General features: G+C 39.2%; 1 protein-coding gene across 2 annotated transcripts in view; it reads left to right on the forward strand.

Moving 5' to 3' along the window:
- Positions 1 to 25,125, forward strand: part of kdm2aa (lysine (K)-specific demethylase 2Aa) — a 43,907-nt gene that overhangs the window by 6,893 nt on the left and 11,889 nt on the right. Inside the window, exons 5-19 of one of the 2 annotated variants that reach the window (XM_057843641.1) lie at positions 1,448 to 1,626; positions 2,592 to 2,698; positions 4,631 to 4,724; positions 9,031 to 9,184; positions 9,384 to 9,499; positions 9,582 to 9,708; positions 12,399 to 12,607; positions 14,130 to 14,207; positions 15,113 to 15,234; positions 15,948 to 16,071; positions 17,068 to 17,196; positions 18,820 to 18,903; positions 18,971 to 19,073; positions 21,323 to 21,844; positions 23,299 to 23,461. In XM_057843641.1, the coding sequence (XP_057699624.1) occupies positions 1,448 to 1,626; positions 2,592 to 2,698; positions 4,631 to 4,724; positions 9,031 to 9,184; positions 9,384 to 9,499; positions 9,582 to 9,708; positions 12,399 to 12,607; positions 14,130 to 14,207; positions 15,113 to 15,234; positions 15,948 to 16,071; positions 17,068 to 17,196; positions 18,820 to 18,903; positions 18,971 to 19,073; positions 21,323 to 21,844; positions 23,299 to 23,461 (2,311 nt within the window). The other variant, XM_057843642.1, reaches the window with a different exon arrangement.

The raw sequence follows: 25,125 nt of genomic DNA on the forward strand, positions 1-25,125 counted from the left end.
AATAATAATAATTGAAATCAGCAATGGAGATAAGCACAAGAGGAATAGAAAGCAAATAGATTTAAATATATAGACAGTTATGGATGTGCAGTGCTAAACAAAAGCGTTTTTAGCCCTCATTTAAAGGAGCTAACAGTTTGAGTATACTTCAGACGTTCAGGTAACTTGTTCCAGAGGTGAGGAGCATAATAACTAAATGCTTGCTGCCTCACCCTGCTTGGTTCTTGTTCTTGGAACATGCAGGAGACCGGTTCCAGACGACCTTAGGGTCTAGATGTCTCATTGGAATCTAAAAAAACAAGCATGTATTTTGGTCCAAGATCATTAAGTGTTTTGTAGACGAGCAGTAGTATTTTATAGTCTATCCTTTGACTCACTGGAAGCCAGTGTAGCGATTTCAAAACCGGTGTAATGTGGTCCAGCTTCCTTGTATTTGTGAGGACTCTTGACTGCAGCATTCTATACTAGCTGCAGCTTCCTGACTGTTTTTTTATCGAGACCCGTAAATATACCGTTGCAATAGTCCAATCTGCTGAAAATGAATGCATGCATAAGTTTTTCCATGTCTTGTTGAGTCAGAAGCCCCTTAATTATGGTTATATTTTTTAGGTGGTAATAAGCAGATTTAGTGACAGACTTTAGATGGCTATCAAATTTTGGGTCTGAGTTAATAATTACGCCAAGGTTTCTGACTTGATTTGTAGCTGTAAGTGACATTGTGCTAAGGTGCCTGTTTATCTTTGACCTTTCCTTTTTTGGCCCAAAAATGATCACTTCTGTCTTCTCCACATTTAACTGGAGAAAATTCTGGCACATCCATTCATTGATTTGATGAATGCATTTACTCAGGGGGACAAAGGGACTATCATCATGTGGGGGGACAGAAATGTACAGTTGTGTGTCATCTGCATAGGTGTGATAGGAGATGTCATACTGTTCCATAATCTGAGCTAAGGGAAGCATATTGTGTTAAATAAGAGTGGTCCAAGAATTGACCCTTGAGGGACTCCACACGTGAATTTGGTTCGTTCTGACTGATGATTTCCGATTGACACAAAGAAATCCCTATCATGTAAATAGAATGTGAACCACTGAAGAATAGTGTCAGTAAGCCCTACCCACTGTTCCAATCTGCTGAGTAGTATGTTGTGATCAACCGTGTCGAATGCGGTGCTGAGATCCAATAGTAGGAGAACAGAATATTTGCCTGCATCGGTAGTCCGACGAATATCATTTAGGACTTTGATAAGCACGGTCTTGGTGCTGTGTTGTGGCCGAAATCCAGACTGAAATGAGTTAAAAAGATAGTTTTGCATCATTATAGTAATGGACAAGATGTAAGAAAAATGTATGCACTTTGTGGAAAATAGCTGTCAATAAATGACTAGTTTTCAAACAGATTTATATTATGTAAGCCTTTTTTCTCAACTTCTCATTCTCCACTCAGGAAGCAGACGTATGATTGATGTCATGGACGTAAGCACGCAGAAGGGGCTGGAGATGTCCATGGCCCAGTGGACACGGTACTATGAGACAGCTCCCCCTCTAAGAGACAAGCTCTACAATGTCATCAGCTTAGAATTTAGCAACACAAAGTTGGAAAACCTGGTGAAGAGACCTTCCACGGTGGGTACCAAGAAGGAAATGTGTATCCTTTCATTCCTCCAGCTTTTCACTAATGACATTATTTTTTTTTACCGCTTTGCACCTAGACAAAGGTTCGTGGCGATGCACCGAAATTTTTTGGCTGAAATGTGACAAAAAATATGTTTTTGGTCCAAAGTGCTTTTTTTTTTTTACTTTAATTACAGTACCGAAACCGCATGTAAAAAGCTCGGTAGCGTGCACTCGAGCCGTGAACGTGGTGGTGCTGGCTCGCAAAGGTTAAAGTCCTCCGTCCTAATGACGGAAATCCATCCACAGGGGGCGTGAGAGGTCAGTCACGAAATTGCGACACACGGCTCCAAAGGTAGCCTCCCGACTTCCTTGCAAAGAAGTCTGGATACTCGGAAACAATCCGAGTGTACTCAGAAATGTCTGATATTTTCATGGATTGACCCGTCTTTGGAGCAGCGCACCGGACGAACAGAGTTGTTTGTCCGAACTAGCGAAGTTTTCCTGCACGCTACAAAACAAACTAGCTCTGAGAAGCCTGTATGCTAACTCTAAATATGGACAAGATCGAGAGTAGCCAGTAATGAGTGACACGACCAAACACAGCGATGATGCAGGCTGACAAAGTACACATTCCAGAAGAAAATATCACACATTGTGAACGTATGACAGAAACTGTCGCATTTTTGTCTTGTCTCATCAGACGAAAACTGGCAATTGTCTCGTTATTTTACAATCATCCAAGCTCGTCATTGTCTTGTCATTGTCATGAAAAATGTTCATCAGAGAAATATTTTCGTTGTCGTCATCGTCGACGAAAACAACGCTGCTACAGTACAATATTTTCCCTGAAAACTGTAGTTATAGGCAGCCCTACACCTGAAACTGGTCCTAAAAAACAAAAACAAAAAATCCATAAACGGTGATAAGTGACACTTTATTTTAAGCATTCTTAACAATTTTTTTTTTTTTTTTAGCTTGATCTTATTGACTGGATTGACAACATGTGGCCCCGTCACCTGAAGGAGAGACAGAGGGACTCAACCAACGCCATCAGTGATATGCAATATCCCAAAGTGCAAAAGTAATATTTTATTTTATCGCTGATATTAAGGTTTGCATTGTGGATGATTAATTGATAATTTTGTACGTAAGTGAAATTGTGTTTTTAGTTTCTGTCCCAATTTATTTTCTTTAACAACCAAAAGAAAAGTTCCCAAAAAAATGTGAAGATATACGCAAAACAATGATATTAAGAGAGCTCTCTGACTCGTTATAAGTACTATTGCAGATGTTCCTGGTCATCAAAACAGTGTTAAACTGATGGCCAATACTAGGTGTAGGTCACATTGAAGTCGCATAGGCTGATCTACTATTCAGGCGAAGTAGACAATCGCCTTAGGCCCCCAACCACTAGGGGGCCCCCAACCAGCTGCCCTTGCCCCAACGAGCAACGGCTTGGGCCACCGGAGCCAGCAGGATCCCCAACTATTCGTCGTGTATAATTATGTCAGCATACCAAACAAACAAATAACAAAACAAAAAAGAAAGCCATTTGAATGCTGCATTTATATTATCAAACCCCCCCCCCCATTACAATGGACTGTTCCACGACGATGTACTGAGTATCAGTCGCTTAGCTTCATTTTGTGCCGTTTAGCATCGCTTAGCTCCGCTTAGCTGTTCGTTAGCTTCACTTAGCTCTCCCGCGGTATTCACGCCACTAAGCTCGCTATTTTTACAGCTCACTTACTACTCTGCACGTCGGCTATCGTTTATTTCGAACACATGAGCGAACCTGCTCTCCATGAGAGCCAAAGTGCAGTGAGGGAGAAGTTGAGAACAGGCCTCTAATGCCTCTTTTAACTTTCTTCTTCTTATTCACACCGAACATAAAATACACGACAGCACACCATGTGGCGAAACAATGTAGTACAGTTCCAATCAGTCATACAATAACACTCAACAGCTGGTAAACAGCAAAAGCACGTCATGTTCGTCATATAAATAATGATTGCTGGAGTTAATCCCACATACTTCAGAATTAATATTATAATATGTTGAGTAAATACTACATAATACAGATTCTACACTAAGAATAGCTTTCAAATGACACTCGTCATGACAAATATAATTGGCAATGAATAATTATAATTATTATACTACTATTATATATAGCAGTATACTATATAATAAGATTGCTAGAATTTTTTTTTAAGAATTGTTTTGAATAATGTTGGAAACTTAGGCAAAGTCAGTGTTCTGAATCTGTTTACTTTCCATTCTTTTGCACTACTAAATGCTATCAGCATTTAACCTCATTGTTTATTTGTGATCAATTATTGTTATTTACATGATTATTTGTACTTTAATAAAGAATTTAAGTGTTCCAAAATAATTTTGTGAATTAATAAGCGTCAACAAAAATGTCATTGCTAAATTAGTAAAAAAAAGAAAATTATTACATTAGTTGATTAATCGTAAATCTAGTCTGCTGACTAATCAGGAGAAAATTTGTCGTTTAGGACAGCCGTAGTGTACCAGAACATATTTCCTCCACACCCTTCTCACCTTTTTAACCCCTGACCCATGAAGAGGGCCCCTGGATATGTTCACCTTTGGCCCCAAAATTGCCAAGTCCGCCACTGTGAAGTTGGCAAAGGTTTTGATTAAAAAATAATTTAGAAGTGAGTTGTTTGGACAAGGTTGAGTTCTCTTCTAGCCGGCACATCATGTATAAGGTGATCTTGTGCATGAAAGTCAAGCGACAACTTCAGTCATGCTAGATTCTTTTCAAAAACAGCTGTAAAGAAGTCTTAAATTGTGCCCATCCCATTGTTATACTACGTTCACACCGGCTGAGTTTTATTAAGTTTATAAGTGACCTGAAATTTTTTAAATGATAATAATAATGAATAATGAAAATAAGGTTTTATAATTGATTTTTCAGACAAAAATTTTCATTTCATTGTATCCTTTGCCTGTTCATAAAAGTAATGTTGGTGTTCATGCACAGGTATTGTCTGATGAGCGTGAAAGGATGCTATACAGACTTCCACGTAGACTTTGGAGGAACGTCTGTGTGGTACTATGTTCTAAAAGGAAGCAAAGTGAGTCTTTAATGGCCTTTTCTTTTTGTTGTGGGCGTGAGGCAGGGCAGTAACCTATCATGTAAGGCAATGTAAACATGTTTAAAAACCTGAACATTCTTTTTTTCCAAATAACCGTCTTCCAAGTCATGCTCCGTTAGCAAGCAATCTTATTTTTTTTAGTACAGGAAGAAGTTGTTGTTGCACTCATACAAGTGCTGTAGCTGGAGATGAAGGGGGATAAACATTACGTTCATAGGCTATAGATTGAGATTGATCGATATGGGTTTTTCAGGACCGATACCAATCATTAGTCATTAGAGGGGCCGATAACCGATTTTTGGTGCTGGTAAAAAAGGCGTTAAAAAAAAATAATAATAATTCAAACACTGAACTTCATTGAAATGCCTAAAGCATGTTTATTGAATCACACATATAGAAAATAATAGATAAATAATAATAAAATTTAAAGTGGGAACCTCTTGGTACCTAGTGTTGTCACAGATTACTTGAAAAAGTCTTTTGATTACTGATTATTGATTACGCCTCAAAAAAGTAATCTAGTTACTTTACTGATTACGTCATTATCAAAGTAATTAAGTTACTTTAAAAGTAATCTGTTACTTTTTACCCATTTTTCTCCCTTTGCCGCCTCAACATAAGAATGACAAAAGAAAAATGTCATCACATGTAATTGACTTTCCGATGATTGAATTTAAAGGGGAATATCAGAATTTCTCGCTAGCTTAGCCACTCCGGAGCCCTGAAACTAACAAATATCTGACAAACTGCATGGAATTTGTTGAAATCAACTCCACCGACCAATTAAACCCCGCTAACCTCTAAGATCAAGCCTAATGTCAAAACTTCTGAATTTCAGGTTATGGTTAACAGCATATCAGTGCCAATGTAAAACAATGCAAACTGACTGCACAAAATTGCAAAGGTGTTGGCGGGCGCGGATGCGCGTGCAAAACCCGGACGTACTCCTCTCAACACACACGCGGTCAATTTGGCCACAAAACGTGGCGGCAACTAAACAGTTTACACTCAATCAGGATGACAACACATCCCACAGATGCTAAACGAACACATCACCTCACGGGATAAACGTGCAACACGCATATGATGTAAACAAAGCTTGCCAATTTGGAGCGATGATTGCACGTCGTTGCTACGGCAAAGCTATGAAACGGCTGCGCATGTAGGGGGTCCAACCTTTTGCTGATGCCCTCCAGAATGAAGGAAAAATACTCACCTTCATTCATGGATATCCACAGATCAACATTCCCTCGCAACGTCTCAAGACTCTGCCCGAATGTCCACCCGCCTGGCCCACGCCTTTCAGTCCCACAACATATGTGATGCGAGACCAAAACAGGAAATAGCTAAGAGGTTGTCATGGAAACACGTACCGGGAACCTTTTATTTTAGCATTTTCTATTCAAAATGCTCTTCATACATGACTACAATATTTTTCATTCTACATACATTATGAGGCAATGAAAAAATAATAACGCAGACACACTAAGGAAACTAACGTTAATCAGATTACTGGTGTAGAAAAATGAACGCGTTAGATTACTCGTTACTGAAAGAAAGTGATCAGATTACAGTACTGACAACACTGTTGGTACCTCACGATACAATACGATTTGCGATACAAAGCTCATGATAACGATGATCTGACGATACAACGATTATCGATACATTGGTCAGGAAATCATTCGAGGATATTCTACAAACAACTAATAAACAGAAAAACAAGGTTCTGCTGTGAATTGGAATGAGTTTATCATTAGTAGATGTTCAATCCGTTTGAAGTGGGAGGGATGGCAACGAATGAACGAATTCATTGCCATCCCTCCCACTTCAAACGGATTGAACGTCTATGGCCGGTAGTGGCAGCCAATGCCAGGCAATGAGGTAGTTTTGGGCCATTTAAGGTCATTTAGCTGTTCATTTTCAGTTACTTCCTGTTGATTTTGGGGTATTTTATGGGTCTCTTCCTGTTTATTTTGAGTTACAGAACAGGAAAACACCTGGGAATCATCCAAATGAATAGGCAGTGACTCAAACTCAACAGAAAATGACCTGTAAATGTCCATAAATGAACAGCAAGTGACCAGTAATTGCCCTGAAAATCGGACAGAATGAATGTGAATGCTCTGGTTTTGAATGAACGAACGTTCCCAGTCTAAATGGATTGGGCGTCGAGCACCGTCAATGCAGCCTTAGAATTAACTGAGACACTATTATGGTGGAAAATTTGGGTAACAACTTGTTGGTTAATGTTTATTTTTTTTTAGTCATTGACATCTTTTCAAAACGATATCTCGATTTTTGGCAGGAGCATATCGATAACCTTTTGGGATACAAAGTATCACGATATATCACCATTTCGATATTTTGTCACACCCCTATATGAAATACTACAGCAAGTGTCTTTAAAATCTAACAGAGCATATTTTAGACACATCTCCATCCTTACTTCTTCAACTGCCTTGCTCCCGCCCACTTTAAAAAAAAATCTCCAAACAGATGATGATGTCACACCCAGAATAGCTGCAGATTTTTCCAGTCTGTTCGCATGCTTATCATAGTCTTTCTATTCTGTTATAGCCATGTGACTGTTCTGTAAATTCTGTGAACATGTACTAGATGTACCAGCACAACACTAGAAAGCTAGACAATTTTTTTCCTGCAATTCTGGGTGTGATGTCACAACCAGAATTGCTGAAAAAAGTGGATGTTCCCTGTTGCATTGGTTTGGGAAGAATAACTATCAAATGGTAAAAAATGCAGCCAGATTTGAGTGCAAAATTAGTTTTCTACATGGGAAATGACATGAGTAGAGTTATTTTCTGTTTTTAGCATGGTCACCATTTCATACAGTGGGGCAAATAAGTATATACGGTAGTCAACCACTAATTGTACAAATTCTCCCACTTGAAAATATTAGATATGCCTGTAATTGTCAACGTAGGTAAACCTCAACCATGAGAGACAGAATGTGGAGAAGAAAAAAAAAAAAAAACAGAAAATCACATTGTTTGATTTTTAAATAATTTATTTGCAAATCATGGTGGAAAATAAGTATTTGGTCAATACAAAAAGTTCATCTCAACACTTTGTTATGTACCCTTTGTTGGCAATAACGGAGGCCAAACGTTTTCTGTAACTCTTCACAAGCTTTTCACACAATGTTGCTGGTATTTTGGCCCATTCCTCCATGCAGATCTCCTCTAGAACAGTGATGTTTTGAGGCTGCCGTTGGGTAACATGGACTTTCAACTCCCTCCACAGATTTTCTATGGGGTTGAGATCTGAAGCCTGGCTAGGCCACTCCAGGACCTTGAAATGCTTCTTACGAAACCACTCCGTTGTTGCCCTGGCTGTGTGTTTGGGATTATTGTCATGCTGAAAGACCCAGCCACGTCTCATCTTCAATGCTCTTGCTGATGGAAGGAGATTTTCACTCAAAATATCTTGATACATGGCCCCATTCATTCTTTCCTTTACACAGATCAGTCGTCTTGGTCCCTTTGCAGAAAAACAGCCCCAAAGCATGATGTTTCCACCCCCATGCTTCACAGTGGGTATGGTGCAATTCAGTATTCTTTTTCCTCCAAACACGAGAACCTGTGTTTCTACCACAAAGTTCTATTTTGGTTTCATCTGACCATAACACATTCTCCTAGTCCTCTTCTGGATCATCCAAATGCTCTCTAGCGAACCGCAGACAGGCCTGGACGTGTACTTTCTTCAGCAGGGGGACACGTCTGGCAGTGCAGGATTTGAGTCCCTGGCGGCGCATTGTGTTACTGATAGTAGCCTTTGTTACTGTGTTCCCAGCTCTCTGTAGGTCATTCTCTATGTCCCCTCGTGTGGTTCTGGGATTTTCTCTCCCCGTTCTTGTTATCATTTTGACGCCACGGGGTGAGAAGGGAGTTGAAAGTCCGTGTTGCCCAACGACAGCCCCAAAACATCACTGCTCTAGAGGAGATCTGCATGGAGGAATGGGCCAAAATACCAGGAACAGTGTGTGAAAAGCTTGTGAAGAGTTACAGAAAACGTTTGGCTTCCGTTATTGCCAACAAAGGGTACATAACAAAGTATTGAAATGAACTATTGGTATTGACCAAATCATATTTTCAAGTGGGAGAACTTGCACAATTAGTGGATGACTAAATACTTATTTGCCCCACTATAGCACTTTCAAAATGTTTGTGTAATGGAGATTTTGCACGCTCATTGTCAATGCGTCTCCATTGCCGGTTATTATGCTGGTGACTTATTGCCTCCAATGTGTGCATGATGTTGCCAGGTTTTCTGGTTGATCCCTCCCACCACTCAGAACTTGGAATTATATGAAAACTGGGTGCTGTCGGGGAAACAGGGAGATGTGTTCCTTGGGGATCAAGCTTCTGACTGCCAAAGGATTGAAGTTCGACAAGGGTGCACCTTCATTATACCATCAGGTGAACATGATCAAAAATGTAAATATATCGGAGTGGGGAGGTTAAAAACAGGTATAGAGTTACGGAAAACAACACAAATAGCAATTATTAATAAAAAATTGAAACATAAAATACATTTATAAAATTATACCTAATTTTTAGCGCCTACCGATATTTGCTAAAATTAACATTTTCATTATTTCAACTTTTTGACATTTAGGTTGGATTCATGCTGTCTACACCCCTATGGATTCAATTGTCTTTGGAGGAAACTTCCTTCACAGCTTTAATATTCCTATGCAACTTAACATCTGCAATTTAGAGGATCGCACAAGGGTAGTAGTATTTGAGCTCATACAAGCTGTCAAAAGCTTGCAAACATTCCGAATTGTGTATTAAACGTCTGCTACTTTTGTAGGTTCCAATGAAGTTCCGTCACCCATTCTATTATGAATTGTGCTGGTATGTTTTGGAACGCTATATCTTCAGTCTCACCAAGAAGTCCTACCTCACACCCGAGTTCCAGAAGTTGTCCTTGGACAATGGTATGAAACCGAAGGAAAAACATTTGTTTTATAGTACACACTATATCTAAAACAAATACCATGATATCTTTAGTTTAATGCATTTCTTTCCATCATCACAAATTGAGGAAGTGCAGAAATACATACGGTATATAAAACCAATATTAAGAAAATTTGTCATATGGTATAGGTTAGGGATGCTTGATCACTATCAGCCAATTTCTGTGGCACTGATAGAAGAACTTGACATCGTAACAGTAGCCACGTTTACATGCTGACTTTTATTCATACCGATTCAAATCATTCCGAATGGAAATTTCACATCAGCTGTTTACATGTCACTTCATCTATTCCGATCCAGCGTTTACATGTGACTGCCTTTATTCCGAAAGGACGTTTGACAACTGCCGTCTGACATGCGCAGATTAATCAAAACAAAGCGTCACGTTGCAAAACATGGAGATCGATCGTCAGATCAGCTGCTGTTTTAACTTTTCGAGTGGAAACAAAACTTCAGAATGATACGCCGTTCATTTAAAAAGTTGTGTGGGTGCGCTGTGCGTGTGCTTGGAAGCCATGTTGCAAGTGACGTTACTTACGTCACAGAGTGACGTCACCACGTCAGTACGGAGCATGCGCAGAAAGAACGCAACCAGACACCATTCCGCTTCCCTGTTTACATGATATAATTTTACTTCTAATCGGTTTGGGAAAAGGAATATTCCACCCCTGTGAATCGGAATGAAATTCCATTCGGTTTGGGCCTGTTCATTCCGAATGAGGTGTTTATATGGAACACATTTATTCGGTTTGAACAAATATTCCGATTGTAATTGGAATATTTGGCTCCATGTAAACGTGGCAAGTGACGCCACCCAAGCATACCTGCTCCCATTTAAAGCTCTCCTTTTACTAGTCTGGGCAGTGCCATGACAGCCGTCATGTTTTCCCCTCGGCGTTCATTCAGCCTATATTCAAGAAAATAATTCAAACTTCTCCCCCCCCAAAAAACTGTCACTGATTTGGTGTTTAACAAAAAATAAATAATTTTGATAATCTTGACTGAAATGAATCAGGAGAAGACAAAAACTGAAAAGCATGTATTTCCACAGTGCATGAAAAACTTCTGGCTTCAACTGTAGGTACAAAATTTGGACACTTTGGTCATTTTGTTGAATTGAAAACCTATAACTACTTAGCATTGTTATATTGCGAATCAAAATTTGCATGTGATCTTGGCAATCCTTGAACTTCTTCAAAAGATGCATGCAATATTGCAATAATGAATAAATGTTTTCGCCCGACTAGATGCCCTAGATTAGTGGTGCCCAAGTCCGGTCCTCGAGAGCCCCATCCAGCTTTTTTTCCATGTCTCCCTGCTCCAACCTACCTGAATCAAATAATCAGGATTTTTATCAGGCTCCAGCAGAGCTTCCTGATGAGCTAATCATTTGATTCAGGTGTGTTAATGGAGGAAGACATGGGAAAAAAAGCTGGATCGGGGCTCTCGAGGACCGGATTTGGGCACCCCTGCCCTAGATGAAAGTTTAGCCCTCACTCTCCGCAAAAAAAATATTTTTTAAACTACTATATATTTTGTCAATATTGGATTTTCACAATTCAAAGGGTGTACGTCCATCACTGTTTATAGTTAATCTGAAACGAGTGATTAAAGATTCTCCACTATGCATTTTAGTCCCCTTTAAAGTCCACTTAACCTGATATCCGTGCCGTAGGGTGTTTATTTTTAATAATAGCTAGAGCCTATGTAGAAAACACACACACAAGTGCTGTAGTAGGAGGTGAAGGGGAAACACTGCGCTAATAGGACAAACATACCTCTGCGTTGGGCCCATTTTTCCTCCACTTCATTTCTTTCTTACAGCACCACCTGAAGGCTTGGACCTTTTTTTATTAAAAGTCTTTATAGGGATTCACGGATAGAAAGACTTGTAGTTTTGAAAAGATAAAAGTTATTATGGGTTAAAATAATTAAATATTGAAAGCCCTCTTGATGTTTTCGTTTATAAACCATTTGTGAAATTAGTTTAACTAGTAGGTCGCCATTGTTGTTGACGTTGCAGGGCGGTGATGTCAAATGGTTACGCTGCCGGGCTTCCAGAGTATGACGCTAGTGACATAAACATGTCATCTGTTCAACCCTTTGAATTTGAACACGAGAGACAAATTAATGAGCATGACAGCACCGTCGATATTTCACAAAACGAGCAGCAAAAGGAACATGAAAGATGGGATGAGACGAAATGAGAATTGGGGGGGTGCTCTGCCAAATGTGATACACCTCCATAAGAACACAAATAGTAAGTACACACCACTTTTAATCGATAAGCGCATGTGTTGGACGCCTCGCGGTGTAGAAGGAATTGCAGTAACTGGGTAGTATTTGTCGAGTGACAGTGACAATCTACGTTATCACCCCGAGTGTCCATTGTGCGCTTAAAACATGGCGCCCTCCGTAGGTCAGAACATGTACTAAATATTATAGAATTTTTAAATCAGTGACAACGTTTCATGTGTTTCTAATAACATACAATAGTAAAAGACAACAATTGTGGCTTATTAGAGCCTACAAGTCCAAGGTTCCCTTTAAAGTGCTATGAAATACTACAACAAGTTTACAGTACAGACATGAGGGTGTATTTTACTCAGAAATTATGCTAACGCTTCTGAATTGATACTGTGTGGCGCAGATCCATCATTTCAACAGGTGGCGGAAGAAGATAAGAGTGTCAATGAAGAGGTTTCAGAGCGCAAGTCCGACAGACCTGCAGTACATTTGACCCCATTGGAGCTGGAGGGGCTGTGGAATTTGGTGGGCAAACTTGAGTCACTGCCATCCAACAAGAAGTGCGTCCCACAAGGCATCCAAAATTCCATGGAACTCATCACACGCATGAAGGTACCAGACTGACAGATGAATGATATTCTACACAAGGGTTAAAGTCATAGGCGGAGTTTGAATTTTGTGGCAAGGGGGGCAAAAATGTTGATGGCCCCGAAACGCAATAAAATTAACAAGATATATGCTCACATTGTAGCGTTGCCCATGCTCGTACATACAGGCATCCCAGCTCTGTGTGTTGCATGCGTGTATGAGCGCGAACGTTATTCTGTCTTACCTAGTGGAGAAGAAGACGCAGCATCCGTTTTGACTAAATATTCCAGCCAGGAACATTTAAAATAATATTCTGAATGAGCATTTTTTTTGTTTCCCATCATTTTTTAGGGTTAACGTCTTTAGTGGAGAAAACTGAAAGTTTCATGGTTCACATCTTCAATCCATGGTTCTCTCTCAGTAGTTGTTGTCGCTTTTGAAAGCTTAGGTTTGAAAAAATTACGTATATCCATCTTGCCTCTTCTGTCCTCTGTCCTTTTTTGTTCATTTCATTCATTTTTGTTTTATTGCTTTGCAACTTTTATAAAGAGCATTTTACCAGCAAAGTCTTAATTTTAAATTAAAATATAGAAAAGTAAATTACATGCAATGACATTTTCGTCCACGGGTGGTTCCACTTATGGTCCAAGTCCTCCGTCTTCATGACTGAAATCTGTTAGCACGGGGCGCTAGCTGTCAATCGCAAAATTGACACAGATCAGTGGGGGAAATTAGGAACAATAACCCAGGTAACCCCAAAAAACTCTTCACCACCGTCAAACACCTCCTCAAACCTCAAACTACAGCACACCACAACCAGACAGCCTCACAGTGCAACAAATTCATGGACTTTTTCACTTCCAAAATACACAATATCCGTGCGTCTTTCTCCCACACTTGCAGTTCTGTCACATTATGAGACATTGCACCCGTCACCCACGGCCTGTCTCACTTTTCCCCCAAAGTGCAGCAGGAGATCGAGAAGGTCATCAGTAAATCCAAACCATCCACTTGCTCCCTAGACCCCTTCCCTTCCCCTCTGCTTAAAGCACAATGTCACTCCGTCAGTCACTTAATAATAACAATTATCAATCTTTCCCTTCAAACCGGGCATGTTCCGGCCACCCTCAAAACAGCTATCATCAAGCCCCTCCTCAAAAAACCCACTCAAAACATGAGCACATCACCCCCATCCTTCACACCCTACACTGCCTCCCTGTTCACCTCCGTATTGAATTCAAAATCCTCCTTCACACCCATCACTGTCTACACGGTGTAGCCCCCACCTACCTCACCGAACTCCTCACATCAAATTACACATTACATCACAGTTTAAAAAAAATCCATCATTGTTTCTTAAATTGCATGTTTTAAGGTTTCAATTACTATAAATAGAATATTTTTTCTTCCATCACTCATAGTTTTATTGGATTGTTTAAAAAATTCAAGGTTTTTTTGGGGGTCACCCCGTAGTTTGACAGTCTTATAAGCATCGTCTCAGAATGCTTCAGTTGTATACTAACATACATTATGTGGTGTCTTTCAGGCAATACTAAAGGAGCACGCCAATGATGACCCAAAGCAATCTTACACCGGAAAACCTATTGTCAAGTGGCCAAAGATGGTAAGTAATCAGTCTTACATATTTAGGGAATGCTAATCTGCCTTCGACAATCATAATTGCTGTTAATGAATTGGAACTAAACCCTCTTTTCATTAGTAACAATCATCGGCTATTGTGTTGACATTTCTACGGAGCCCCTGAAGGGACATCGACAGGAAAAAAAATAGATTTAAACCATCTGGTGCACAACAGAAACAATCTGGGTAATATTAGCATTATATAGCATTTACGCGAGCGGACTTTTGTTATACATGTTCGCCGATTGTTCTTTTGTTATACTTAGATCCTCATTTATTTTTTTATATCGTTTGTAGCTAAGCTCATGCGCTATTTGAGTCCAAGATTGAAGTAAAGCTCAACTAAATCCTTTATTGTAATTTTTAGCATACCGAAACTGCTGGTCTCTTATGTGCGCCTGAGCTTAGCCTCAAACGATACAAAAAATAAATAAATGAGGATCTTACAAAAGAACAATTGACTAACTTGAATAGCAAAATTCTGGTAGCTTAATTGCTATAAAATGCTAATGTTTACCAGATTGTTTCTGATAAGCACTAGAAACAATCTAGTGAGCACTAGAAACAATCTGATGAAAATGTTATTTATGTGATTTACAGGGCTCATAGGTGACTTTTTTTTGGGGGGGGGGGGGGGTATTGCTACTCATGCGCGAAGGGATCATTCAGTGCTTTTAGCACTGCCCCTTACTGTCATTTGTGATTCATAGAACAATAGTTACATACGTAACTTTCGATTTATGTAATAGTAGCCATGACAGTGATGCGTCATAAAGCAAACACATTTCACTAACAAACTCTGTCTGCATTTTTAACTCGGAAAATCATTACAACTCATTCGGAATTTTGTTGTTTTCCAAACCAGTCACTCAGTTTTTCTTTCTTCAGATTTCAAACTACCAGCCGGTTCTACCACCACCTATTCGTCCCAAACTGACTGCTGCTTCCGTCATGCCACGACCACAGAAGCCTGCTTCTTCTATCTCTGTTCTCAGAAGACGTCGGGTCAGGTAAAGATTAGTATGACAATTGTTAAAGGCACTTTGATTACACGGAGCCCAATTAGCATTTGTGATAATTAACTTGAACAATGCTAGCTAAAAATTTAAATGGGCTTGCAGTTTGAATCTCTCTTGGACTGAATGCTAGTCAGGCTTGCTTTGTATTTGGATTTAAAATTTTAAACTACAAAAAAAAGGAGTCAGTTTGATATTTACTTCAGTCTATGTCAGTCTTACAGTATTTTTTTTCATTTTGCATTGATTCGAACTTTAAAGGATGAATGGTTTACATCTCATCGCTACAGTCCACCCCACTGTTTTAAGTCACCGCATTGCAACGTAAACAACAACGGTGACTTACGTAGAATATCAGTTTTTAATATTATATAAAACTGCTAATTATTTTCAAAGGTTCTATGTCATATATGAGTTTCTAATATTAAAACATTGAACCAGCATGTCATTTTACTCTGAGTTCTCTTATGGTGCTCTCAGACAACCCATCAATAAAATTGAATGTACAGTAATTGTTTTTACTTGGCTTGAACTGCCCTGAATTGAAAAATTGTCATGTAATTTTGATTTGAAGTTTTTGGACTCGAGCTAATAAATCATTTTGTTTGGTCTAGGTTTTTTTTGAGTGAAACAAAATGATAAAGCAGCGGGAAAACCTCTGATTTGTTTATCAAATGGAATTAAATAACTTTAATATCTTTCTGCAGATGTAAGCGCTGTGAGGCATGTATGAGATCTGAATGTGGTGATTGTAATTTCTGCCGAGACATGAAAAAGTTTGGAGGACCTGGAAAGCTCAAACAAACCTGTGTGCTGCGCCAGTGTCTCTCAGTAAGTCATGTTTCTTTGATTCTTGGGCAATAATGGTTATAAACAAGCTTTGGTACAGTTTGTGTTGGCAAATTGCAGTTCAAAAATGTAAAAATAAACTGTTCAGTTTATAGTTCATAATTTAAAATTTTGAACTGAAATTCGTGGTTCAATAAAATGAAATTTTGTCGTTCAGTTCTTTCTTCTCCCCAATAATTGCTACAAGCTTTTATTGACAGACAGCAATTATTTTATCCACTTTAACACAAACTGTGTCGGATTCATCTTCATATTCTGTTTCAAATCTGCGTTATTACTTACTTGTTTGTAAAATGGGCATAAAAGTTGATATTGGGTCGATGTCCTGTCAGATTTTGCACCCTATCAGAACTTTGTAATTGTGGCACGCAATGTTACAAACAGCCGCGGAAGCAGCGATTCCCAAGTAAACACCCCAAAACTTTCTATGAAGAAAGGAATATGTACTTACGTTTGGTCATGGACGCACACAAAGGAAAGTTATCCTCACACACATCCTACCATGTGGCTGTGCTCGACTCGACTGCACACCGATCTCACCATTTACGTCTTCCCCGTGCCATTAAGCATTTATTTTAGGGCTGTCAAAATTACGTGTTAACAGGCGGTAATTAATTTTTTTAATTAATCACGTTAAAATATTTGACACATTTGCCACACGAATACTCGGGGTAATCGATTAATAGTTGTAGCACTAGTTGAAATTTACTTTATCGAACTAATGGAAGACATATCAATAAAAAAATTACACAGATCCGAAAAGTATAGAACACTTATCATTCTGTTGATTTGAATAACGGTAACTTAGCACTGCTTAATTGGAAACCAAAATAGACGTGATCTTATCAAACCTTGAACCATACAGAAAGTTGATAAGAGGGGGACAACGAATTTTGGAGCCGCTACAAATCATGGAGTTTAGAAAAAAATAGATGAAACTGTGTCATTTTGTGACCTTGCTTTTTTCGTCCTTTTCAGCCAGGACTTCCACTGTCTGCTGTTTGTGAAATATGCAAGGAGACTAACCAAGATGAAACTGGGGATCACTTCTTTACCCTGATGGAATGTTCCAACTGTGCACAAATAGTCCACCCTTCTTGCCTTGTGGTACAATTTATTTTTTTATGTTATTTTATTTTTTCAATTATTTAATGTACAGTATACCCCCGCAAATTTGTGGTTTGGGACCTTCAGCTACCTGGAGATTTTTCTATTTCTTTAAAAGGTGCTATCATAGAATGACCATGTTAAAAAATGAAAATGAGTACTCCAATTTTACATGTGGAAAATGAATTTGCCACTCAAATCTGGCTGTTTTTTACCATTTCATAGTTATTCCACCCAAAACAATGCACCAGGGAATGATGCGATTTGACAAAAACATGTATGGGCTATATTGTTCAAATCATGTAGCTCTGACATTTGTTGTGAATAAGGACTATAGACCCTACCCACGTGACGTCACAACTCCGCTCTCCTGAATGGTACCGCCCAATTGTCCGTCAAAACATAGTGTTAACCTGTTACGGCTACGTACATTCCTCCTATTTACGGCGTGTTTTTCTGCTCCTTAACATTAATAATCAAAATGGTGAAGGCGTGTGTGGCTGTTGGTTGCACTAACAGAGAAGATGGAAGGAGAGACTTGAAGTTTTACCGTATTCCGAGGGATCCAAAGAGGAGCGCGAAATGGATGGCTGCAATTCGACGTGAAAACTGGGCACCAAAAAATCACCACAGACTATGTAGTAGTCATTTTATATCCGGTAAGATGCATTTAAGATGTACTTAGAGGGTTTTGGGCTGACAAATAACCACAATTAAGATCATTGCTAGGCTAATCGCCGACAACATACACGTATGTATGTAGTGAGAGTGCTATCGCTAAACCATATAAACATTAAAAGCCTTAACTCCATTGACAAACGACATGAAATACATTAGACTTGACAGTGGATGTTAGCAATAACAAAAGATTTTGAATTGAAAATTTCGTAACTCACCTTTCCAAGCACAAGATAGATTCCTGCCGAATTTTCGTGGACGAGGACCTGTTTCACCCAACCAGCAACGAAGTATTTATTAGCCTCCAAGCTCTTGAAGTTTTTCAAATTTTCGTGAGAATAGGCTGATTTTGTGTGGCCAAGATAATTGTAAATATCAGCGTAGCAGATGTCAGGCAGACAGGGCGAAGACAGTGGGTCGAAAAACATCGATTTGGGCATCAAATATGGATCTGGCGACTGTATAGAACGAAGCTTTTCCACATAAAGCCTTTTATGCAACACATCCAGTGAGTTTACGGCATCAGAAAGCACTGGGTCTTCCATGAAATGCATTTTAAATTCCTCGATCAATTGAAACCAATGCTAATACAGAGACAAAATGACGGACAAGTGGGCGGAACCATACAGCGAGCACGTGGTTTTGTGACGTCGGTGGGTAGGGTCTATACTGTATAAAGAAATGTTGATTTGGCTTAACCTCTAACATCAAAGTTGTTTCATACTGTAAGAAAGAAGTGTGTAGAGCGCTGAACCATCCTTTCTAAGTGTGTACCAGTGTATATTTGGTGTAAAATTAAATTTTAAGCAGAGCTGCTCATTATTTAATACCAAGACAAGATCACAATTATATTGAGGCGCTTTTATTACTGCAATATTTTGATATTCTGTATTCTGTAACACCACTACAAATCAGGTATTTTTAACTTTATTTCTTTCACTTCAGGTTCGGGGTGAAGGAATTATCAACAAAGACCTTCCAAGCTGTTGGGAATGTCCAAAATGTGTTCAAGGAATCACTGACTCTGAGGTACAAAACTGATAATCACAGGAAATATATATATAATATATTGAACTTGTTTTTAATCATATTCTAGAAGCGTAAATCTTCCTCCCTGCTGGATTCTCGCATGGCTAAGATATTTCGACATCAGAGACATAGAGATGGAAATGACTCCAGTGATGATGACGAGGATGAAGGTATGTTTTCTATTTTTACCAAGTGAGCTTTGGCAGCTTTGGTGACACTTTATGCTGACTAATGTCTTATTGTAGTCAGGTACGCTTTTCAATACAGTGTGGAATCTGTTGGGTATAAATTCTGCGCATCACAATATACGGTACTACTAACAGAACACTACCTGTGGCGCATGATGTAAGCTTCGTGAGTTTTCTATCTTGGACGTTGAGGCACTCATGAGCGGTTTGTGTGGGTTGCTGTGTCGTAGGGCTGGGCGATATGGCCTTAAGTACGTATCACGATAAATTGAGCAGATTTACCTCGATAACGATAAATGACGATAAATTCGCCCAAGCGGACTGTTATATAATTTGAAAATTTGAATCAATGCATGGAATACAAATTAACCGTTTCTCGTTAGATTTATTTACCAGCTTTCAATTTAACAATTGCACATGCAGTCTAAACATTAAATACTTTAAAAAAATATATTCTAAACAATAAGAATTCTAGTGTGAACATTTATAACAGCTTGTATGACTTGAAAAATGTACAACATTATAAAAATCATTATGACGACTGTGCAAACATGTCATTCTAACACAAATGACTTGCAGCTTTAACAGTACACTTCAGACAACTTATTGGTAATGGCTGCTGTGACATAATTATTCAACACAAGTGTTTACGTCAAGGTTTTTTTTTTTTTTTTTTCCCAGAACATTTTTTAATACATGCACCCCCCACACAGACACCGCCCTGCTCTACTGTGTCGGTTCTGTTCTCATTATAAAGGAACCGCTGTAGAGCTTGAATGGAAGTTAAGTGGAGACCACCTCTTCTAGGCTTTCTTGGTTCGGTTGTTTTGGTCCTCATCTAAACACGATTGCTTTGATCACTTACAGTATGTCCAAATGAATCGATCCTAAGGTATAGTTCACAGGACAAGGTAGGAAAGCGCCCTTTTGTGCCGACTCCCGTTCTGATGTATAGTTGAAAATGCCTTCTCTAACGCATATGACAATGTGATTTCTCACCTCATTTGGTTATTTTTGTGAACTGTAAAATTAATCTGTTACCTATATTAGGCCTGTCACGATAAGTGTGCGATAATTTATCTCATAAATTATTTTAAAACCAATTTACAATAACAGTGAGAATACAGTAAATATTAATAGATAAAGTACACCCATTTAAATGCGATAAATGTTTATTCTTACATTCAAAATAGTTTTTAAGAAATCACAACTAAAATAAATAGACCATGCCTCTTAAGTAAAAGACAACAATATTGATACCGCACAGAAACACAGAAGAAATAAAATGTCTTTTTCAAGAAAAAAAATAAAATTGCACTTAATAACTTAAGCATTTAGGCAAATGAAAACTTTTCCGCTCATAGCTTCTGCTATGGCATTCCATGTGTAATCTTCTGATTGGATGTTTTCCGAGGCACCCTGAAGCGCACGCAACGGTGAACTTATTTTGTTCATTTGACATGGGAATGAGAAAGAGACACGCTGCCGAAAGCCACAGGTTGAGGAAGTGTTGTTAGCGCCGTGTGTTAATAAAAAAAAAAAGTTGTCAACACATCGTGTGTTTGATATCATTGCCAGAAAAACACTCATATTAGGACACCATACAGTTTCCTTTTTAATGTTGTCCCTATAATGATGATCTGCTGCATCATAAATGAACATTCTGATTAGATGTTTTCCGAGGCACCCTGAAGCGCACGCAAAGGTAATCGTATTTTGTTCATTTGACACGGGAGTGAGAAAGAGACACGCTGCCGAAAGATGATCTGCTGCATCATAAATTACTTTGTGACTTTCCACCTCCATGATGGAGCGTTCTTCGTCCATGTTCGCTGGTTAAACCGTGAATAAGCAACTGGGCTGTTAACTCCAGGCCTGGTTTCGCCCATTTTGACGGGTGCGTCTCCGGCAAAAATTAAAAATGGCCAAACCATCCGGCGGGCTCCGGCATGCTGGAGATGAGACGAATTGGCTCCTGCGCTATTTTTTGCCGGACCCGGAACGAAGATGCATTTTGTGTAGTTGGTAACAAGGAAGCCGAACTTTTAACAGCACGTCTGCCGCACTGTGCGCGCGAGGCGATCGAAGCGGAAAACTTACCGCCTTCATTTTCCTTTACTGTGCGATAAATGGAATTATTACATATTGCGACAGGCTTAACCTACTGTATATTGCTTTTACTTTTCAATGTCAACTAGGCAATAAAATAAATACTATAATTGTGCCTGCAGACACACAGAGAAAAAGGGTAAGGATGCACCGAGGAGGATACCAGTCTTCCAGGAGGGGTTTTCGAACCAACAGAAGAGGAGGATCGACCCACAAGGGTAGCAGAGAAGGCCTTGTAACTACTGGTTCTTCCTCCATCCTCAAGATGAAGGCTGGTAGAAGGAGAGGGGTGAGATTAAGGGGTGGCTCAAGGATGCAGCAAAGAGGTGCTTCTACTGATGAATCCGGGGATGATGATGAAATGGAGGACGATGACGACAGTGGAATGGGAGACCAAGATCAAACTCTCGATGAATGTAGTAGAAGGGGTAGAAGCGATGATGAGGATGATGACTGTGACAAAGAGGACTTTGACCCAGAAGATGAGGACATGGACCTAGATTATGAAGAAGAACAGGAAGGACTCTGGGATTCGGATGAAGAACCTCCAGTACTCCTGATGTCTGACCTGAATGATGACATACTTTGCGGCTCCTATCTGACTGTGACTCTCCAGCGCCCCACCAAGACCGATAAACAATCTGGTAAGTACGCTGTGTATATTGTGCATTGTTGAATGTAAATGGGACGGTGTCTTAGGTGGGTCATGACAACCATAACAATAGACCCTACTCACCTACGTCACAAAATGACGTGTCGCTGTATCCGGCCGCCATATTGTCCGTATTTTTTAGACTTATTCTCATTGTTTTCAATTAGTCGTGCAAGTTATAGAGCAGTTCATGGAGCCCCCGATGTTATCTGACGCTGTAAACTCATTGGATGCGTTGCATAAAAGGCGTTATGTGGAAAAGCTTCAGTTTATCCATTCGCCAGATCCATATTTGATGCCTAAATCGATGTTTTTCGATCCGCTGTCTTCGCCGTCTTTGCCTGACATCTGCTAGCTACCCTGATATTTACAACTATCTTTTCCACACAAAATCAGCCTATTCTCACGAAAGTTTGAAAAACTTTAAGAGCTTGGAGGCTTATAAATACTTCGTTGCTGGTTGGGTGAAACAGGTCCTCGTCCACGAAAATTCGGCAGGAATCTATCTTGTGCTCGGGAAGGTGAGTTACGAAATTTTCAATTCAAAATCTTTTGTTCTTGCTAACATCCACTGTCAAGTCTAATGTATTTCATGTCATTTGTCAATGGAGCTAGGGCTTTTAATGTTTATATGGTTTAGCGATAGCACTCTCACTACATACATATATGTAATAAATATGAAGTGCGATAGCACTACTCCAGATTGTCCCTAGTTGAATTTATTTTTTGGCTTTTGACCTCAATAGTGAAATTGTAAATTAATTGTATGACAACTGTCTTATTATCCCCTTATAATTATATATTTTCAGGTAGTTCATTCACAACGTCTGAGTGTATGTTGTCGGCGATTAGCCTAGCAATGATCTTAATTGTGGTTGTCAGCCCAAAACCCTCTAAATATATATTAAATGCATCTTACCAGATATAAAATGACTACTACATAATCTGTGGTAGTCGTTTGGAGCCCAGTTTTCTCGTCGAATTGTAGCAGTCCATCTCGCTCTCCTCTCCGGTACGGTAAAACTTCAAGTCTCTCCGTCTATCTTCTCTGTTTTTGCAACCGACCGCCACACACGACTTCACCGTTTTGATTATTAATGTTAACGAGCAGAAAAACACGCCATAATAGGAGGAATTTACGAAGCGCTAATGCATTAACATGACGAGTATACGGACAACATGGCGCCGGGGCGTGGCTGTGACATCACGTGAGTAGGGTCTATAGGGTGGTAGGTGGACCACACTTACCTAATGGCGTAATTCTTCAACTGGGGCCTTCTACTTGTCCGGGCGGGTTGATGTGGTGGTCAGGAGGGTTTCCTGGGCTGGCATTTGGACAAATAACCTCTCCCTTCTTTTACTTATTTACAATTTTTTTTTTTTTTTTTTTTTTTTTAATTTTACGACGTATATTTAAAACGTGTTGTTGTTTTTTTTTTCTTTCAGTTTTTATAGTTCCAAAAATGGAAGCTGCCATGGGTTTTAGGACTCCCCCAGGAAATGCAGGTGGTCGCCCAAACTTCAACCGGAAGAACACTTTTTCTAAACCTTTGAGGTTCAAGAGCAATGACAACACGCGGGATGGCCAAAGTCCACATTCCGCAGGAAGGTTGGTGTTTTGCATTTTACTTAATTTGGAATCAATGGAACACAAAAGAACAGCGTTTTTCAACCTTTTTTGAAACTCAGCACACAAAATAAAAAATCCTAAGGCAAACCACCAGCAAAAAATGTAAAAATGAATTTGTCGACTATATTAACAATATAAAGGCATCTTTTGAATAGGAATAAACGTATTTTATAGCCATACAGTGTATCACAAAAGTGAGTACACCCCTCGCATTTCTGCAAATATTTAAGTATATCTTTTCATGGGACTATACTGACAAAACGACACTTTGACACAATGAAAAGTAGTCTGTGTGCAGCTTATATAATGGAGTAAATTTATTTCCCCCTCAAAATAACTCACAATATAGCCATTAATATATAAACCCCTGGCAACAAAAGTGAGTACACCGCATAGAAACTACGTACATCCCTAAGTGTCCAAATTGAGTACTGCTTGTCATTTTCCCTCCAAAATGTCATGTGACTCGTTACAGGAGTGCTGTCAGCATTGCTGCAGAGATTGAAGAGGTGGGGGGGGGGGGCAGCCTGTCAGTGCTCAGACTAGGGCTGCAGCTATCGATTATTTTAGTAGTCGATTAATCGATGAACTAGTTAGTTCGAATAATCGAGTAATCGGATAAGGAACATAAAAAATTAAAATGCCTGAGCTGAGCCTCAAAAGTTATTAAAAAAAAAAAACGAATAAAGATCTAAGTACAACAAACGAACAATTGGCTAACTTGCATAGCAAAAGTCTGCTAGCTTAAATGCTATAAAATGCTAAGTTTTTTTTTTTTTTTTTTGAACAATGCTCTTAACAAATGGTTCAGGCAATATACCTATAAACTGAATTACAAATGAATTAAAAAACATTAGCTCAAACAAAAACTTAGCTTACGGTGGTCTTAACAGGGAGCAGCTGGATTCAGCCATCTGAAATGAGGCAGACCAGAGGGCAGTGTATCCACCCTTATCAATAAAACGAAATGCAAACACTTTCAAAATAAACCATTACAATGCCAGTTTAATTAAACGAATACTCGATGCAAAATAATTTAATTCGAATATTTTTTTTCTAACCGAATACTCGAGTTAAACGATTAATCGTTGCAGCACTAGCTCAGACCATACGCCGCACTCTACATCAAATTGGTGTGCATGGCTGTCACCCCAGGAGGAAGCCTCTTCTGAAGACGGTTCACAAGAAAGCCCGCCCGTACACAAGAAAGCCTGCCCGTCTCAGCAAACTGTTTGCGGGCTTTCTTGTGTACAGTCTTCAGAAGAGGCTTCCTCCTGGGGTGACAGCCATGCGCACCAATTTGATGTAGAGTGCGGCACCGGATATGTAAGTCGTACCGGAGTGTAAGTCGCATTTTTGGGGGAAATTTACATCATAAATCCAACAAATCCAACACATAGAACAGATATGCAATCTTGAAAGGCAATTTAAAATAAAAATACAATATAGAACAACATGCTGAATATGTGTACAGCATGATAATGTTACATGATGCATGAACAACGAAATGCTAACGTGGCCGGTATGTTAACGTAACATAGCTATTAAAAATTATTCAGATAACTACCGTATTTTTTGGACTATAAGTTGCACCTGAGTATAAGTCGCACCAGCCATAAAATGCCCAACAAAGAGAAAAACAA

Source organism: Corythoichthys intestinalis, chromosome 8 (genome assembly GCF_030265065.1).
Source record: "Corythoichthys intestinalis isolate RoL2023-P3 chromosome 8, ASM3026506v1, whole genome shotgun sequence".
Classification (NCBI taxonomy): Eukaryota; Metazoa; Chordata; class Actinopteri; order Syngnathiformes; family Syngnathidae; genus Corythoichthys; species Corythoichthys intestinalis.